At 36.1% G+C, this 19,332-nt stretch overlaps 1 protein-coding gene across 4 annotated transcripts in view; it reads right to left on the bottom strand.

Moving 5' to 3' along the window:
• LOC136035803 (leucine--tRNA ligase, cytoplasmic-like) overlaps positions 1-19,332 on the bottom strand; it is a 217,657-nt gene that overhangs the window by 96,161 nt on the left and 102,164 nt on the right. For all 4 annotated transcript variants that reach the window (XM_065717779.1, XM_065717775.1, XM_065717786.1 and 1 more), the window contains exons 12-14: positions 12,870-13,143; positions 10,635-10,773; positions 3,394-3,505 (exon numbers count right to left, since the gene is read on the bottom strand). In XM_065717779.1, coding sequence (XP_065573851.1) covers positions 3,394-3,505; positions 10,635-10,773; positions 12,870-13,143 — 525 coding nt within the window. The remainder of the gene's footprint in view (positions 1-3,393; positions 3,506-10,634; positions 10,774-12,869; positions 13,144-19,332) is intronic.

Here is a 19,332-nt window from a genome sequence, read left to right as displayed (position 1 = left end):
GGGGGGCTATGTTGGAGGATCTTTCCTTGGAGGAATCTGTCATGGGGGAAGAAAAATTCAATGACAAGGGCGCAGGATTCTCTAGCATTACTATAAGAAAACAATGAAAAATAAACATGAAAACGTTTTTTCAAATGATAGGAAGAAGTAGCATTGAAACTTAAAACGAACAGAGATTATTACGCATATGAGGGGTTCTAGAAATACTTCAGCATAAAGAGCGAGGTATTTAGGAGGAGATAAATACATTGCTCTTTATGCTAAAGTATTTTTAGTAATTTCAACTATTTATTCTACGGCCTTTCTGATTCAGGGGTCATTCTTAAAGAATTGGGACAAAACTTATGATTTACTGTAAAGAGCGAGGTATTAACGAGGGTACAAACCCCCTCGAATACATAATAAAAATATAAGGTTATGAAAGTTTGTTACGTAAGTTAATTCTTAAGTTACGTATATTTTTTACTAATAAAAACGTTCATTAAAAATTATAAGTTCTAGTTGCCTTTTTAAGTAACCAAAAAATTGGAGGGCAACTAGGCCTCCTTCTCCACCCCTTATTTCTCAAAATCGTCTGATCAAAACTAAGAGAAAGCCATTTAGCCAAAAAAAGAATTAATATACAAATTTCATTTTAATAATTTATGTGCGGAGAGCCAAAACCAAACATGCATTAATTCATAAACGTTCAGAAATTAAATAAAAAAAAAATAATTTTTTTAGCCTAAAGTAAGGAGCGACATTAAAACTTAAAACGAACAGAAATTACTCCGTATATGAAATGAGTTGTCCCCTCCACAATCCCTCGCTCTTTACGCTAAAGTTTGACTCATTGCCACAATTCTACTTTTTAAACCAATTAAAAGCTTTAGCATAAAGAGCGAGGGATTGTGGAGGGGACAACTCATTTCATGTACGGAGTAATTTCTGTTCGTTTTAAGTTTTAATGTCGCTCCTTACTTTAGGCTAAAAAAATTATATTTTTTTATTTATCTTGAACAAAAAACTACGTCAATAGAAAGCGATTTCAATATGGAACAGCTTGCTTGGCAGATTGTTCCCACGAAAAACATTATGTGGGCTAAACATTGGAGAGTAATAGACTCCGTGGAGATGGTACACTTAAAAGACTTGGGTCTTCGGTGATTTACCATTTGTAGATAGGTGTTTCAAACAGTTCGTGGTAACGAACTGTAGTAAGGAGCGACCCGGCTCAATAATAACAAAAACTCTAAAAAATGGAATTTTGATACCAATAGCTACATAAAAAAAAATCGCATTTTAATGTTGATTTCAAATATATAACTTTCATCGAGATTAGTCTGACCTATCAAAAGTTATGAGCCTGAGAAAATTTGCCTCATTTTAGAAAATAGGGGAAAACATCCCCTAGAAGTCATACAATCTTAACGAAAATCACACCATCAGATTAAGCGTATCAGAGAATCTTATTGTAGAAGTTTCAAGCTCCTATCTACAAAAATGTGGAATTTGGCATTTTTTGCCAGAAGACAAATCACGGATGCGTGTTTATTTGTTTTTTTGTTGTTGTTTTTTCCCAGGGGTGATCGTATCGACCCAGTCGTCCTAGAATGTCGCGGGAGGGCTCATTCTAACAGAAATTAAAAGTTCTAGTGCCCTTTTTAAGTGACCAAAAAAATTGGAGGGCACCTAGGCCCCCTCCCGCGCTCATTTTTTCCCAAAAGTCACCGGACCAAAATTCTGAGATAGCCATTTTATTCACCATAGTCAAAAAACCTAATAAATATGTCTTTGGGGACGACTTAATACTACATGGCAGTATCCCTGGGAGGGTTTGCAAGTTACAAACTTTGACCTGTGTTTACATATAGTAATGGTTACTGGGAAATGTACGGACGTTTTCAGGGGGATTTTTTGGTTTGGGAGGGAGAGTTGATGTGGGGAAGGGGGGTTATGCGGGAGAATCTTTCCATGGAAAAACTTCTCATGGGGGAAGAGACTTTCAATGAAGGGGGCGCAGGATTTTTTTGCATTATTTAAAAAAACAAGGAAAAAAATAAAATACGAGAAGTTTTTTCTACTGAAAGTGAGGAGCAGCATTAAAACTTAAAACGAGGAGAAATTATTACGCATATGAGGGGTTTACCTCCTCGTAATACCTCGGTCTTTACGCGAAAGTATTTTTAGTAATTTCAGCTATTTATTCTACGGCCTTTGTGATTCAAGGGTCATTCTTAAGGAATTGGGACAGAATTTAAGCTTTAGTGTAAAGAGCGAGGTATCGACGAGGGGTGAACTCCCTCATATACACAATAAAAATATACGAACATAGAAGTTCGTTACGTAAGTTAATTCGTAAATTACGAATATTTCTTACTAATGAAAAAGTTCGTAAAACAATAAAAGTTCTAGTTGCCTTTTTAAGTAATCAAAAAATTAGAGGGCAGCTATGCTTCCTCCCTCTCTCCTTTTTTCTCAAAATCTTCCGATTAAAACTATGAGAAAGCCATTTAGCCAAAAAGAAAATTAATATGCAAATTTCGTTTTAATTATTTATGTGCGGAGAGCCAAGAACAAAACATGCATGAATTAAAAAACGTCCAGAAATCAAATAAAAAAAAACAAGTTTTTTAAATGAAAGTAAGGAGCGACATTAAAACTTAAAACGAACAGAAATTACTCCGTATATGAAAGGGGCTTTTCTTCCTCAACGCCCCGCTCTTTACGCTAAAGTCTTTTCCTTTTTTAAAAAGTAGAGCTAAGAGAAAGAGTCAAACTTTAGCGTACTGAGGGAGGCGTTGAGGCCCTTTCATATACGGAGTATTTTCTGTTTGTTTTAAGTTTTAATGTCGCTCCTTACTTTCATTTAAAAAAAAACTTTTTTTTTTTTATTTAATCAATTAAAAGCGCCACTAACAGCGTAGCATCTAGCGATTTCATTAAAAAAGCAGAAAATATCAAGTAATATTATATAGTTACTGTAGTTAATAAGAATGTTTTATTTTCAAGAATTATTTACAATATTTATGGGCCCTATGCTTGCTTAGTAAAATCTTAGAAGCTTAAGTAGGTCAATTTACTCTAAGCTAATATGCCTACTCTTGGCAGAATTCTCCTTACCTTACCTACAACAGAATTTTGGAGTTCCTAGAAGGTCAAGTACGCATCCGTTTTGAATCAAATTTAGTCAACAAACACTAGGTGGCGCGGGTGATTTTCTTGCTGACACCAGCGGAGTTTTCCTTGCGTAAGTTTTACATCCTATTGGAGTTAAACTTAAAGAGAGGACAAAATAGCAACATTTCTTCAAACCTAAATAAAACAATAAGTGGTAGAGTGCCGGCTCAAAACAAAAAAAGAGAAGTAGAGACTAAAGTAATTTATAAAACTACTGGGAAGGAAACAACTTACTTTTCAAAAATCAGGTCATTGAAATTGTACTCTCCTATTCTGTATGAATTTGATTTTAATTTTTCAATTATTTCTTTTGTCCATTCTATCAAAGTAAATAGTCGTAAGACACCTAAAAAAAAGCAAAAAAGTAATTAAAATTAACTTGTTAGACAACAAATATTTTAGGCGTGTTGGAACAAGGCGGGGGTGCTCATACCAGCCTATTTATATCTCAAGCCAAAAACGGAAGAGATGTTTTAAGCTAAGGATTGACCCATTAATCCACAAATTCAGTAACGGATTTTTGTATTACATAAAAATCAAGTCCCTGTAATTTAGCGTGTAGCCGCGGAACTAATTCGTAACCACTTTCTATTTAACCTGATAGCCATTACTCATTGCCATATTCATTGAAATACTAAGGACAGAGCAAATAAACTCCGATCGTTAGAATTGGTTAAGTGTAAATTTACACAACCATATTACCTTAAAAACTAGGAAAAAGCCGGAATGCAATGTTCCCAGTTCAATGGAAATCCCGTTTTGGGTAGTAGCAGGTGCCTTTTTTTCTTCTTTTTTTTTAAGTAAAAATCGGTCAAAATTTGGCTAACCCATTAAGACCCGAGAAAAAAGAAAAAACAACGCCGTCGCAATATTTGACATGAACAAGCTGTTGTAAAAAAACAAGTACAAACCTAAAAAGATGCTTAAGAATGCGTAAGGTTAGATTTTAGGAAATGAACAGAACAGGTTGTTAAGATGTGATTTTTTACAGACGAAAAAAGAAGACACAATTATTTAATTAGTTTTTTTATGTATTTTCACAGTTCAATTTGGTAACACAAACAAAAATTTGAAGCTCCCCAAAAAGCTTTATATTTTTAAACAGCTGAAATCCAGTTTTCAAGTATGAATATACCCAAGAAGGATCCAGGGGGAAAATGTTTTTATTTTCATATCCATGGTACTTTAAAGACCATAAACTACTACTACTGCTACTAATAACTCACTGCAGCACCAAGCCACCTGAGGCCAACACAGCTACGCACGCTCCTCCTCCAACCTAATCTATTCAAGGCCTCCCTCTTTGCATCCTCCCAGGAAGTTCCCATTTTCTAAGTTTTTATTTATGACCTCCTCCCAACCCAGACGTGAACAAACTGCTTTCCATGTAGCCCCAGACGGTTGGCCAAAAAGGACAACCTTCGGCAATCTGTCATCCTTCATCCGCAGAACGTGGCCTAGCCCAACTGGTGGCTGAGATGGTGGCTGATAAAGAAATTGTTTGAGTTTGGCCAATTTGACTAGTGAGTTTGATATGAAGCGTAATCCTTCGCTAACAAGACTGATATCGCTCGTTTCCGTCAAAAAGTCGTTTCCATCAAATTTGTGCCGCAAAAACACAATATTATCCGTCACTTCATAAAATAGAACTTCTTAGCTCATAAAATAGATAAAGTGCGTTACAAAAAGTTGAGAAAATTTTGTTAGAAATGTGTTCAAGAGGAATTACGATAGTCATGAGTACTTGTTTGGACCATTGTCGGGCGAGGATTTAACATTAGGCCCGCTAGGCCCGGGCCTAGGAGCAAAAAATACCAAGAAGCGCAATAAATTATCACTAAGTGATTTTTTAAACAAAAACTGTACTGACTGATGTGATTTATCGCCAAAGTGCCAGGTGCACCCCGCCACCGCACTGCCTATTCCCACAAAAGTGCACAACACAGGAATTCCGTGGCCACTTATAAACTATCAAATGTCTCCCAAGATTGGCAGCTGAGAGTTCGGTATTACCTCTCTTTCATTACTTTTGGCTCATCAGTTGCGTTCTGTACAGTGTTTCAACATCCCCGAGATTTTCGGAGATTTCCCATGCAATCTCACATAAACGGAGTGGCAAAACAACATTTGGACCTAGAAGCATCAAAGCTTCAAATCCAGCCCTGATCATTGTACATCAAACTGTAAAACAGTGCTTTAATCGCAGATCAATCTGAGCTATAATGATAATAAGGTTAACTAAGCTACGGCATGTTGTAAGGAAAGGATGGAATAGGAAAAGATGGAAATTACGCTTTTGGCAAAACCCTACTTGAGCCGCTTGAGCCGACATGCCCGAACGGGAGAGGCAGATGATAACAAACCGAAATGAATTAGCAGCTTCTTGGAAGTGGGTAAAGAGTTAAAATCGTGGAGTGGACATAAAAGCGTGAATATCTGAAGGATAGCAATGGATCCTTCTAGTAGAAGCCCGACCGTCCTACCTACAGAAGGGGGAACCGACTAATCAACAAAAATATACTACTTCTATAAGATATACTTAAGTAACAATGGTAAAATTTGATGATTTTTACTCTAGCTATTTTTGGGGCTATTTTACTCTTACTTTTTTATCTCTCAGCATACACTCTCACCATATCGATATCGTTCAGTACAACCAGATATGTACACTTCTTGAATCTGTTAGTTAGCCAGTATTGGAGGAATGAACACTAAAAAACGAATCCAAAAGGACTAAGTGTTTCAGTGCTAATTAAAACATAATTCTGATTAAAAATAGAATTAAAGAAAAAGATTAACACCAATCCTACCGCCTCTTTACTCTTAGCAATATGCATCTATTTAATGTTTAACACTGTTTCTATTTCAGTTAACCTTACAGCTGATCTTCACAACAATTCTAGTTGATTAGGAAGTAGGTCAAAAGAGTAATTTGAGTACACTTCTACACAAAAGGAGAAACAATCTTGGGCAACAATTATCCATTTGAAAGGAGGCAGAAAACGAGAATGTTCTGAATTTACGCTTGCTGGATAGCAATAAATAATCAAGTTGTGCCAAGTCAGGAAAACGTGGAAGAAAGAAAAATGATACCAAAATAAGGTCAGCTATTTTCTGACAACCTTCTTCTTAAGGAACTTGCAACAAAGCGGAAATTCCTTCTTTTTATTAGTACTGTATGACTCTTCACTGGCAGGATATTAGATGATAGTAATAAACTGAATAGGCAATTAAAGCTAAAAGCACAGGTCTTCATGGAACAAATATCCAAAGCAAAATCCAAGCATAATATAATGGAAGTATTTGGTTTCTTACAAGAGAAAGAAATGAAAGCAAATAAATATTTTTGGATGAGGTTCAAAAACAGATAAGTTAAAAAATAAAATAAAATAGGCCTTTAAATTGCCTTCCTAATATTTGTCAGTTTATTATTCCCTCTCTCTTTTTCCTTCTTTTTTTTCTTAATCCTTTCACGCCTGGATTACGAAATAAGGTTGATACAGTTCATACAATACTTCACATTTTACTTTCATAATCCAAATAAAATATTTCCAAAAAATTTCCAAAAACTTTCCAAAACAAAAAAGTTCCAAAAACTTTGATAATCCAAAAATTTTGGAAATAATCCAAAATTTTAAGAATCCAAAAATTTAATTCAAAAATTTTTAAATGACGGAAACCGGCATGTTACGACAATTTTACATGACATTTTTATTTACATAACATTTTTACCGGTATATTGACGGTATGTTAGGAAGTTTCAAAACTCCATCTCCAGTTCCCTAGGGACGTCGGCGATGCTGCGGAAAAAAAATTTTAAGTAAAAAGTCGAAAGGACCTAAGCATTAGTCAACACTCGTCTTGATGCTACAATAACGGATCTGAAATTTTCCAAAATATCAACAGTTTTCTGTAGTGGTAGAGGTAACTTTGATATACAGTTGCCAGACCGAAAAAAGTAGGAAATATGGAAATCTAAATGTAAAATCATCTGTGATGATTTGAAAGAATACCTGTTAATTTGCATCAAAAAAGTACTTGGTCTGTCCTAAAAGATCTAGAGAAGGAAGAAAGATGATGCTCAATATCTTGAAAAGCATTCATAACTCCTTTTAAAAACTGAAAAAAATATCTTTTGCTGTTCTTTACAATCAAGATTTGCAATCAGAACATCTCTCTCCGAGCTTTCTACGATCATAAGTTCTATGTAACTCTGAGGGAAAGAACATTATATCTGGGAAACTTCAAAACTTTAAATGATGGTTTCTGTTACCCTTAAATACTGCTACTACTGCTACTAACAACTCAATGCAGCACCAAGCCGCCTGAGGCCAACACAGCTACGCACGCTCCTCCTCCAATCTAATCTATTTAAAGCCTCCCTCTTTATACCTTCCCAGGAAGTTCCCATTTCCTTTAAATCTTTATTAATGACATAATCCCAACCCAGACAAGGACAACCTGCTTTCCGTGTAACCCCAGACGGTTGGCCAAAAAGGACAATCTTTGGTAATCAACAGAACCACATTTTTCGTACAACCTACTGTTTGAAATACAGTCAGTCAGCCGGGTACCCAGAACAATCCGTAAGCAATTTCTCTGGAAAACGTCTAGTAAATTTTTATCTGCTTTTCAGAGCGCCCATGCTTCAGAACCATATTTGACCACTGCCATCACTATAGCTTCCAATATTCTAATCTTGGTTTGCTGACTTATCTTTCTATTCTTCCAAACTTTTTTTAACTGTGAAAAAACCCTGAGCCTTAGCTATTCTACTTTTAACATCTTCACTGCTCCCGCCATCTTTACTGATAATACTACCAAGGTAACTGAAGCTCCCAACCTGATCAATCTTTTCGTTACCTAATGTCACCTGTTCATCTTCACTTATTCCTAGCCTTAGTGATTTAGTCTTCTTAACAATAATTTTAAAGCCTATTTTAGCACCCTGTACTCGCAAAACCTCTAAAAACTTCATTCATTTTGCTCACACTTTAATCTAATATGCTTAAATCATCAGCATAATCTAAGTCCAGGAGCGTTTTTCCTCCCCATTTGATTCCGTGGTCTCCGATTGCCTTTCCGGTGCTCCTTAAGACGAAGTCCATCAAAATGATCCATATGAAGGGGGATAGAACACAATCCTGCTTAACTCCTGATTTAATACAAAAACAGCTGCTAACCTCATTTCCTACCTTAACCGCAGCAGTATTATTCTCGTACATAGCACAAATCACTCTCATGTATTTTTCTGGTATACCAGAAAAATTTTTCTGGTAAGACCCTTGTTAACGCTCTTATATCAACAGAATCGAAAGCTTGCTCATAATCGATAAAACTGAGGACTAAAGGTGTTTGACAACGAAGGGACTTCTCAATTATTAACCTAAGAGTGAAAAAGGTCGACACATCCTCTACCTTTCCTAAAATCGCATTGTTCTTTCCTTAAAACTTTGTCTACAGCATCTCTCAGTCTAAAAAGTATCATATTACTCAGTAATTTGCTACCTACAGAGACCAGACTAATGCCTCGATAATTACGACACTCACTCTTGTCACCTTTCTTATACAGTGGTTTAATTAAGGTTTTCCTAAAATCATTGGGTACTTCCCCTTTTTCAAAAATCATGTTCATAATCTTCAGTAGCTCATTCCTAACCTCAGAGCCACCATATTTAAGAAGCTCATTAATCATACTATCAGCACCTGGAGCTTTATTATTTTTTAATGCTTTTAGTACTGTCGCTAATCCTTCCTCACTAAACAAATCTTCCTTCACATCCAAGGTATCACAAACTTTTTCATTTTCATCTATATCTTTTCCTGCAACTGTATCTCGGTTTAGCACATTCTCAAAATGTTCCACCCATCTTTCTTTAACTTTTTTCTTATCACTAATTGTGGCCCCATTTATATCTTTAACTGGGACTAGTCCGGATTGGCTACTCTCTTTCAATTTATTAACATGCCAGTATACTATTTTACTATTATGCCGTCTAGCCACATCTTCCAGATCCTCAGCAATTTTATCCATGGCCTCCACTTAACATCTCCTTAGTTCACATTTTAATGTTTTCTCCACTTTCCTTACATTCCTTTTGTTTTCATACGACCTATCACTCAGATAATTCTTATACAAACCCCTTTTACTCTCTATTAAACCTAAAGCTTTTTCATTAATATTCCTAGTTGCAGTCTTAGCACTCTTCCCTAAGACACCATCAGCAACTTCACAAATTGTTTTTCTGAAATTATTCCATCCATCTTCCACATTGTCAAATTTTGAACTCTCAAGTTTAGTATTCAACTGTTCCTGGAAGTTTTTTCTCAAATGTTCATCCTGGAGTCTACATCATAACTTTCCGGGAGGTAGTTACCCTTCCAAAATTTCAGCTTTAAATTAACCTTAGACACTACTAGATGGTGATCTTTACTTTTAACATCAATAACAGCCCTCCTATACACCCTAGTATCTTGTATTGATCCTGCTAGTCTTCTGTTTACAATAACATAATCAATAAGGTTTGCTGTCTTACCATCACGTGAATACCATGTCAACTTATGAGCCATTTTGTGACCAAACATCGTATTGGTTATAACTAGGTTGTTATACCTACAAAATTGCAAAAGCCTATAGCCATTACTGCTTTCTTTTCCTACACCAAATTTACCTAGGCTAGGATACCATCTATCCCTATTTCTACCCACCTGGGCATTAAAATCTCCTAGCAAAAACACCATATTTCTACCTGGCACCCTGGCTATTTGCTCCTGTAACTGTAAGTAAAATTCATCTGAGTCACTAGTATCTCCATCAGTTGGTTCAACGGGGGCATATACTACTATAATTGATACCCTGTACTTTTTAGTCATAAAATGAGCAATTAGTATTCTATTATTAATACCTTCCAAGCCTAAACAAGACTTAGCAGCTTCCTTATTCATCATGAGCCCTACTCCCTGTCTATGTACCCCATCCTTCCTGCCTGAGTAAACAAATTCTATGTCACCTAATTTCATGCTTCCTACCCCTGGGATATGAGTTTCTGAAACTCCTAATAAATCCAGTTCAAACCGTCTGAATTTTGAATTTGGACTTCCTTATTACAATATTTGCTTTGTAATCAAAATGCTAAGACATGTACTGGAGGTGCTGATCTCTGTTTCATGGTCCTTCAGACAGGCAGTGCAATGGGGGTTGGGGGTGCTGACATGTGAATTGAGGGAGGTCAATCCTCTTCCTTCTTCCCCAGTGACGTCGATTAACGAAAATGTAGGAGGTTTTACTAATTTTTCCAATGACAATAAAAAGGTAGTTTCCAATCAAGGTACCGGAAAAGAGCATTTTTCAAAATCTAGGGGAGAATGGAAAATCTGAATCCCCCCACCCAAAAAAATAATTAACAATAACGCAGTTACTCTCATGTTTTAATACAATGAATGAATTTATATAGTTTTTACTGAAGAAGCCTTACCAGAGTCAGCTGTTTTTTCCACAAAGTTCGCATCTTCAATAGAATCCCCAGCGTCCGCCAAAGCATACCGCATGCCATCTGCGCTATACTTGGTTACTGCTTCCGACAACGTCATAAAATTACCAGTAGATTTTGACATCTATAAGAACAGACGTACGTTAAATCAAGCCCTGTCACACTTATAATAAAAAGGAAACACGAATGACACAAGCAAATAATATTTTAAGTAGCAGAAGCGTTGAATACCCCCACTTAAATATTAGAAGAAAAAAAAAATGCTTAAACTAAGAAGTTATGTCACATGGTAAAGGTATAGTTTCTTATCATTGAAAAGATGTTTCCCGGCAACATTTCTTTGGCTTGCCCAGGGGCAGATCTAGAGCAAAATCAGGGGGGAGGACCAATGTGACAAGGGCACCAATTAGCAAAATATTAACGGGGGGGGGGGCAGTGTCATAAAGGTGCCAGTAATTGACCAAATTGACAAATTTATTTTTTAAAAAGTGTGAAAAAAATAGGGAAAGAGAGCACCAGAAAAATATTTGGGGGGAGGGGGTCCCTCTTCCCTTTCTCCTGCATCCGCCAGTGGGCTTGCCTGGAGAATATCAAAAGATAAACGAGTATGGAATGAAAAGATACCACCCCTCCTTCTTTCCCTTTCTAAAATTTGATTTCCAAATCACATTTGAAATTTATGAAGTCCAACACTACCAGTTTCTAAAAAAAAACCTCAACACTCGGGCATGCTGAATTATGTTTTTGTTTTGCTTTTCTTTTTCGGCCAACATACCACATTTTGATGCCCACAAGAAAGCAATTTCTCTTTTTTGATTACTTTGAACCTTTCCTAGTAATTAAATCAAATAAACTAATAAACGGTACAGTTGAATGTTAGGTATTTATTCATTCATTTAAAATATCTAAGACTATAAATATTATTTAAATGAAATTAACCCCAAGTCATCTTCAATATATGTAATCAAAGAATCTCTCACCAAACTATTTATGACGGTTAAATTCCTGGTTCTAATCTGTAATATGGTGACACTGCTGAGAAACTTTATGACTGAAGCAAGCACACATAATTCAAACTAACATGATCTATTTTGATCTATGCTATTAGCGTTACAAGTATGCTAATGCCTAGTCACAGAACTAAGCGCTAAATAATTCAAATTGCTATAGCACATCTATCGTAATAGGCCCAGAATATGAAAAAAAGGAGGAATTTTCTTTAAAACAATACGTTTAGCCTGCATGGACTTTTATATGGTATTCTTCAAACAACTGGCCTTGGTTAGCAATGTGCTCATCTTGATTATGCTAACGTTGAAATCATGACTAGAAGCATTTCTAGAAGCAAAGTTTGTATAATTGTGGGGTGATTTTACCATTCTGTTTTAGCTGCTTTGATTCAGTTATAATATTATTAACAAACTGATCATTAGGATCATGGTTATTTTTTTATATGTAGTTGCGTCATTTAAATGTGAAAGAATTTTGTTGTCATAGTCTGTCGTATCCATGACAACAAGTGAATTGCTTTTGTCTGCTTTGGCTAGTATAATAGAAGGCTCTTTGCGGAGATTAGATAGCATTTTTTTATAGCACATCTATCGTAATAGGCCCAGAATACGAAATATGAAAAAAGGAGGAATTTTCTTTAAAACAATATGTTTAGCTTGCATAGACTTTTATATGGTTTTCTTCCAACTGGCCTTGGTTAGCAATGTGCTCATCTTGATTATCCTAACGTTGAAATCATGACTAGAAGCATTGCTGGAAGATTTCTTCAGAGATATTTTCAGCTGTCCTATGCCAGTCGCCTTCCTCTAAGTGGTATGGGCTATATCTGGCAAGTACAAGAACATTTGGGTTCAAATTGATTTCCTTTAAAAACGTATGAAAACAATTTAGTAAAGGAGAAGGGCAATGAAATCATGCAAGTGCATTCCCTCAATGTTAAGAAAATTCACAAATCCTATGCCACTAGGTAAGAAATAGTCTAGGAGGGTTTCTAAAAATTAATCTTTCTATTATCTTCCCCCTCCCTCCATAATAAAGACAATATGTATCTCATTACGCCAATTTGGATAGGGAGGTCAAAATAACCGTGAGGTTTCACCCACGAGGCGTCAACTACCACCGCGGCCTTTAGATGGGACTGAAAACTTGCATAAAACACTGCTTAAACATTATAGACATTCAAACAAAGTTTTAGTTACTTTGACAAACCTTTTCAGAATTGAGAAGTAAATGTCCGTTGGCTCGAATGGCTTTTGGCCACTTTTCTGGCTCTTTGGGCCATATGGCAGTGTGTATGTAAAGGTAATACGTTAAATGATTAGGGACGAGGTCTTTTCCAGATACCCGAAGGTCAACAGGATACCAATGTTGAAACTCCCTTCTCAGCTTGTTTAGATTTTCTATGCTGATTCTTGTGTCTTTCGGCAGTGCTGCTTCCTTAAAAAATATGTAGTCCCATACTTCAGGAGTCATTTCTTCAGGTCTAAAAAAAAATTTCACAGGTATAGACCTAACGATTTTAGATCCCTATAAAGAACATTTACAACGGACGATTATATGTAATCTGGCAGACAACCTCTCCCCAGCTCAGTCTACCAACGGCAAACAAAAACGATCAATAGGGCATAAGTAGCCTAAAAGACACAAACCAAAATTTGGCCACAAACCACCACACTCATCTTAAAAACTTCTTTTTTCATGCTTTTACTTTCAATTCCTGAACGTGGGAGAAAGAACATTTGTCGATCCCCCAAATGGTACCCGAGTACTCCTACAATTCAGCATTGGCATTCATAGTCATAGGAAAGTAATGTGTGGTTTCTAAATATTACAGTACGGCTAAAAATAACACTATCGAAATATGTTACTAAATTAAACTATGCACTATCGGGCTATAAATTTTATCTTCAAGATTTTGCTTTCATAGTCAAGGTAAACTGGTATTTGTGGACGAATCCTCATTTTTGAATTACAAGTTCTTACTGAATACATAAGGACATGGATGTAGCTGCGTGTCAACTTTCTACCATTAAGGACAAGTTGAAGAAATAGGCATTCGGAAGATGCATTTCGAACTTGCCCACAATGTTCCGTTATGGAGTATTGTATGAGGCGTTTTCTTTAGGAGTTTCTCGGTTTCAACATTCATAGGAAAGTTAATTTAACTGTGGGAATTATTCACTCAATCAGCACTCGTAGCCCTTTTCCCTCAGATGTGACCTCTCGGTTATCCATTGGAGACAATAATAATTATTAATGTGGCACACGATAGAAGCTTCCTTGTGTAAAATTACAATTAAAATCAAGAAAATTTCAAGGGGAAAGTTAGTGGTTAGTCAGTTAAAAGAATGACTTACTAAAATTGCTTTTCGTCTTACTTTTAAAAAGAAAAGATTTCCCCTTCCAGGACTCTTTATTGTTTACCTAAAGTCAATAAGAAAATGGCTTAAACCTGTGAATGCGCTGTCTCAGATCTCCAGAGAAAAGAAAATGGGCCCACGCCTCATTATTCTCAAGATTAGACCACTCATTTACGAAAATTATCTCATCAAACAAACCAAGGGCAGATGGATGAAAACGAAAAGGGAAAAAAAATGCAGTTTCCTTCGACCTTATTCATTAGCAAGAGAAACCACTTAGGTCTGATTTTTTTTTCTAATGTCGTCAAAATATTACGAGAAAGTGTTAAGGGTCTAAATACATGAAAAAATATCACATTGTGGTAAGCTACAACTATTTGTTGCCAAGGCTAAAAAGTGTGGCGTTGCTTATCCTTGAGCTAGATCCAAGTTTCAGAGCAAAAGTGGAAATGTATACCACAAGTCAGAGAGAACTATCTACAGCTGAGCACAGGATTAACCATTGAATTGTTTTGGAATTATGAATATCCAAAGAGACACAATACATCTCAGTGAATGTCAGATATTACAGATTAAAAGAATGTGGGGGTGCCACAGGGTTCGGTACTTGGTACACTCCTTTTCCTTGTTCATATTAATGATGAACAAAATACAATTTCGCTCTTGATTTTACCCTACTTATGCGTTCAATAGCTAGTGAGGCTGGAACAAGTAAAAGTTCATCCTAATTTGTAGACGATACTTTGTTCAGTCGCGACTCAAACAAGAAACCAGTAGACCGGTGCACTCGCAAGAGGGTCCTGTGAAATTTTTTATTTGGCTAGTACTTAACTATTCAAAATTATCTACGGTTACTTACGGTCGATCAAAAATTATTATACTTTAACAACGGGACTGAATTGCGGGGATTAAAAAATTGCCGGAGTTGAGGCTTTTAATTATCTGGGGGCATACAAAAATGAGTTTTTGTATTTTAAAAAGCATGCAAAGATAATAGCAGCCAAAAGTGTCTGTAATATTGGTATTATTAATTAGCTAAAAAATATCTTTCCTGTGCCCGTTCTTTTTCAATGCGTTTTCCACTTGTGCACTCTTATTTTTTCCATTGTTGTTGAGCTTGGTCAACTACATTTTAGATGCAAGTCCAGTCTATTGCAAAATATTACAATACAGATATTGGCAAATGAAGTGGTAGTATATCAGTTACGATAATTTATGAACGCATTAAAATTGTGCCACTAAGCTATAAGGTCTATTTTTTAGTGTTATTAAGCTTATGTACCAAATTTTGAATAATAGTAATAAAGTATTTTTTCTTTATATGTTTGTCTCTGGTAATGCTAGTGATTATTATAATACACAACAGGTTCATGATATCCTTACCTTAGACCTTATTTCTGCCTGTACCACCCGGGGCACCCAGGGCATCGAGGAAAAGCCTTCAATCTTCTAATTGGTTTGCTACAGATACCATATACTCCAACTCGGGTTGGATAAAAGCGTAAAGGTGAGTCAAACTGTTATTTGGGCTATAGCGTATTCCTGTGCCTCCCCCTACGACGTTTACCCGTTGGTTACCAGTGAAGGACAACTTTCGGAAATCGCTGGTCATCCATTCGTAGGACATATCTTAGGTATATTCATTCACTGGTTGGTCCAAACAATTCCAACAAGTCCATTTGATATTCAATATTCTTAGAAGGCACATAGATTCGAACGCTGGAATTCATCTTTCTTGTTGTTTCTTAGACGTCATGTGCCTGAAGCATAATTCATCTTTCTTGTTGTTTCTTAGACGTCATGTGCCTGAAGCATAAAGGGTTCCTGATGATATTAGAACGCCAATAATATCCTCAGCACCCTTGGAATTTTATTCGTATCCAAGGATCCAAAAACCGGTCCAAAGTTTCGAATAGTGTTCAAACTGTTGTTGACCCTCATACTTTTAAAAATAATATTAAAAATGTTCTAGCTCATGTATGGTCATTAGTTGCTCTCCAGATCAAATATGTCCACCCTTTGGTAATTTAAGATAAATTTATACGTTTTGATTGTCATTCACACGCTCTTATAAATAGAATATATGTTTGCAAGGTTTAGAAGGATTACAGTAATTATATAACTTTGTGTGTTTGTTTATGCTAACGGTTTTTTTTTTCTTATTTCTTGGTCTCTTGGTTGTTTTACGAAGAAAATTCTTACATATTTTTGCCGCAGATGCTCTCTAGAGCTTAATGGCTAACCATTTTCATAGATTTTGTTCTTTGTTGTTTTTTCCTAGTTTATTACTGTTTGTTCGAGCAAAGCTTCTCCTTTTAAGTGAAAATGTTCCAGTAAGCAAGTAAGCAGCAGCTTCAAATTTCAACTAGACCAAAATCAAGAAGTGCTTAAAATATGCACCCAGTCGCAAAAATATTTCTTAGCATAATAAATAGACACATTTACAAATGAAAAACGGCGCACTATCTTACACGTTCAAAAGTAGTGCCATCTACTTTTACAAAAATTTCTACGTGTGGTTTCAGTAGAGCTAGTGAGTTCGTTTTCGGTGTTCATGACTGAGATGTTCAAGAACGATATTATGTCTACCTCCTACACTTTACAAGATCTCTCGAAACTAAGGAAACTGGTAGTAATTTCCGCCTTTCTTAACAATAATTTCAGAAAGCTGGCACACGGGCGAGAAAATTGGGTTTCGAAACAGAAAAGATACAATTTTCTTTTTAGCGCTCATCAATAGTCTATGAAGAGCTGATTAATCATCATTTCATCAGTTTTCTTTGTATTAAATTTCAATTTTTTATTATTTTGAGGGTTGGCAACTTCTTTGTTTTGGTTTTTACCAAAAAATAAGATAGTAAATCTGCTCAAAAACGAGCTAAGATCAGACGAGTTTTGAAAAGAAGCCACACGTACTAAGAGGGCCCACGCCCCTCCCTCACCCATAAGCCCCCACCAATCCTTCTATCACAACTTTTTAGAAAGAATAATGACAAATTTCATCTTTTTTAACTCTTTTTTAACTGTAATCCCACAACCATTTTCAATCGGTATGATTGAAGGGCAAAAGTTAGCTAGTACCCCTACTCTTCAACTACCAACTTTTGGGTAGAAAGGTAGGTATGTTGCATCTTGTTTGAATTGGAATAACGCAAAGACTTTCAATCTGTATGATTGAAAATTAAAGTGGGTCATTCAGCTCTATCATAAATGTCCCTCCCCCCACAACCATTGCGAGATTTTAATCAAACACGTGCACATCCTGCACCTTATTTGTACCGAAATAATGAAAGAATTTTCAGTTAATATTATTAGGAAGGGCAAAAGTGGGTCTATGATCCCCCAACTCTCCCCCTCCCAACCGTTTTTTCCTTTTTTGGCGGAGTCAGGCGTGCTATACCATGTCTGAAGCTGAATCATGCAAAGATTTTCAGTCCATATGAGTAAAGCGGGCTATTGATCTCTTCAAAATCTTCCGGACCTCTCATACCCAGATTCCAAGCTGGGATGTTGAAGGTAGACTGAACAGAAATGATGAAATAATTCTAATTCATGTGAATGAAGTCCCAAAGTGGGTGAAAAATTTCGTTCTGTCCCTCCCTCCACCAATTTTTAGCACAAACGGAGGCATATCTTACTTAATTGAACGGAATCGTGAAAGGATTTTCAATCTACATTATGCTCTTCCTACCTCTAGCTTGAACCAGAATCCTATAATAATCTTAAAATCACTACGATTGGAGGTAAAACGTCAGGGAGTTGATTCCTCCAATTCCCCTCTCTCTGCCAATATTTTTACAGAGGCTGACATGTTGCCTTTTTTTTGGAACGTAATAAGGTAATTATTTAATGTGCAAAATTCGAGGAGGCATTAAGGAGATCAATGACTCACTGAATATCTCCCCGCCCTTCCCACAACCAACTGCCTGGCAGAAGGGTAGACACGTTGCGTCTTGCTTGAACAGTAGAAACACAGACATTCAATCACAATGACTAAAGAATCAAGCTGGCCCATAGGCTTTCCAATGCCTGAAGAATTTATTAGCAGAGAACTATGCGTGTTAAAACCTGTTTTAGCAAGAATTATGTATAATCTGTACGCCTGCAGGACTTTAAGTGGACCCCGGGCCGACCCAGCACTCACCACTGCTTCCACCTTTAGTTATTCTAGTGCCCATTTTAATTAGCAAATAAGTCCATGCCTCAATAAACTGCCCTTTTCCGCCATCTTGGGTTACAGAGTAACAATTTTCCTTCAAATCTGCCCAAAATAAGATAAAATCAGAAATTATTAGCTGATCCTTTAGTTTGTGGGACCAAAAAAAGTTTAGAAAATTTACCAGTTTTCAAAGATTACAGTCTCTCGAGGTGGTGGGTTTCAGTCTAAAGCATATAACAGCTTAGTTTATAAGTTACTAATTATGAACGACTTAAAGAAAGACTAAAATTATAGCAACGCTAGTTTTTTCAGACACAAGTGAAGAGTGAAATTAAAACTTAAAACAAACATAAATTATCTTAAATAAGAGGGGGGCTGTCCACTTTTCAATCCACAGTTTCTATGGTATTTTATTAGGCTCTTGCTGTAATTCTTTGTTCTGATGACACAACTAGAGGATAACGAGCTTATAAATTCTTTTCAACAATGGCAGAATTACTTCTCAGACCGCAAAATCTCATATCTCCGTCTTTTGCCCTTTCCTTCGAAAATAACAAAATTCGTGTCTTTTGTCCAACACCTGCAGGGGAACAATTCAAACCTCTGAATGGACCATATAAGATTTACAGAGATAAAAAAGGATCATATATCTCTTTCAACAAAAATAATCCAGAAGGAAGCGATTTAAAAGAACCATTTCCCTGGACCTTTTTAGACAATATTGAGAGAAAAAAATAGCGGTATTCATGGCCCTGTTATTTATTTTGATTGCCTAAATAGTAGAATTTCCATTCTGTGAACAATGGAATTACGGAGATATGTACTACAAATATATCTTAGACAGCCCAAAGATAGGTGAAAGATTAAGTTGGGTCACTGAATTAAAAAAAAAGCCAAATTCCTTGAATCATAAGGAATTGTTTTTGAGCTGGTTAATGAAACCAGCTTAACTTTACGTCAGGTTCTAGCTAGCTTGACTCACGACTAGCTTGAAGCTACTAAACCGATTTTTACAAGTTGGCAAGAATTGGCTAAACTTGGAAAGCTTGTGGTTTTAGCGTCAAATTCAAATAACTATGCTCATGACTTTAAAACAACCCATGGATTTCAACGTTTTATTTAGACTGAAAACAGTCAACTTCATGTAATGAGC

This window comes from Artemia franciscana, chromosome 2 (genome assembly GCF_032884065.1).
Source record: "Artemia franciscana chromosome 2, ASM3288406v1, whole genome shotgun sequence".
In the NCBI taxonomy this organism is placed as follows: Eukaryota; Metazoa; Arthropoda; class Branchiopoda; order Anostraca; family Artemiidae; genus Artemia; species Artemia franciscana.
The sequence above is the reverse complement of the archived record's forward strand: the minus strand, read 5'-3'. Positions and strand labels throughout refer to the sequence as shown.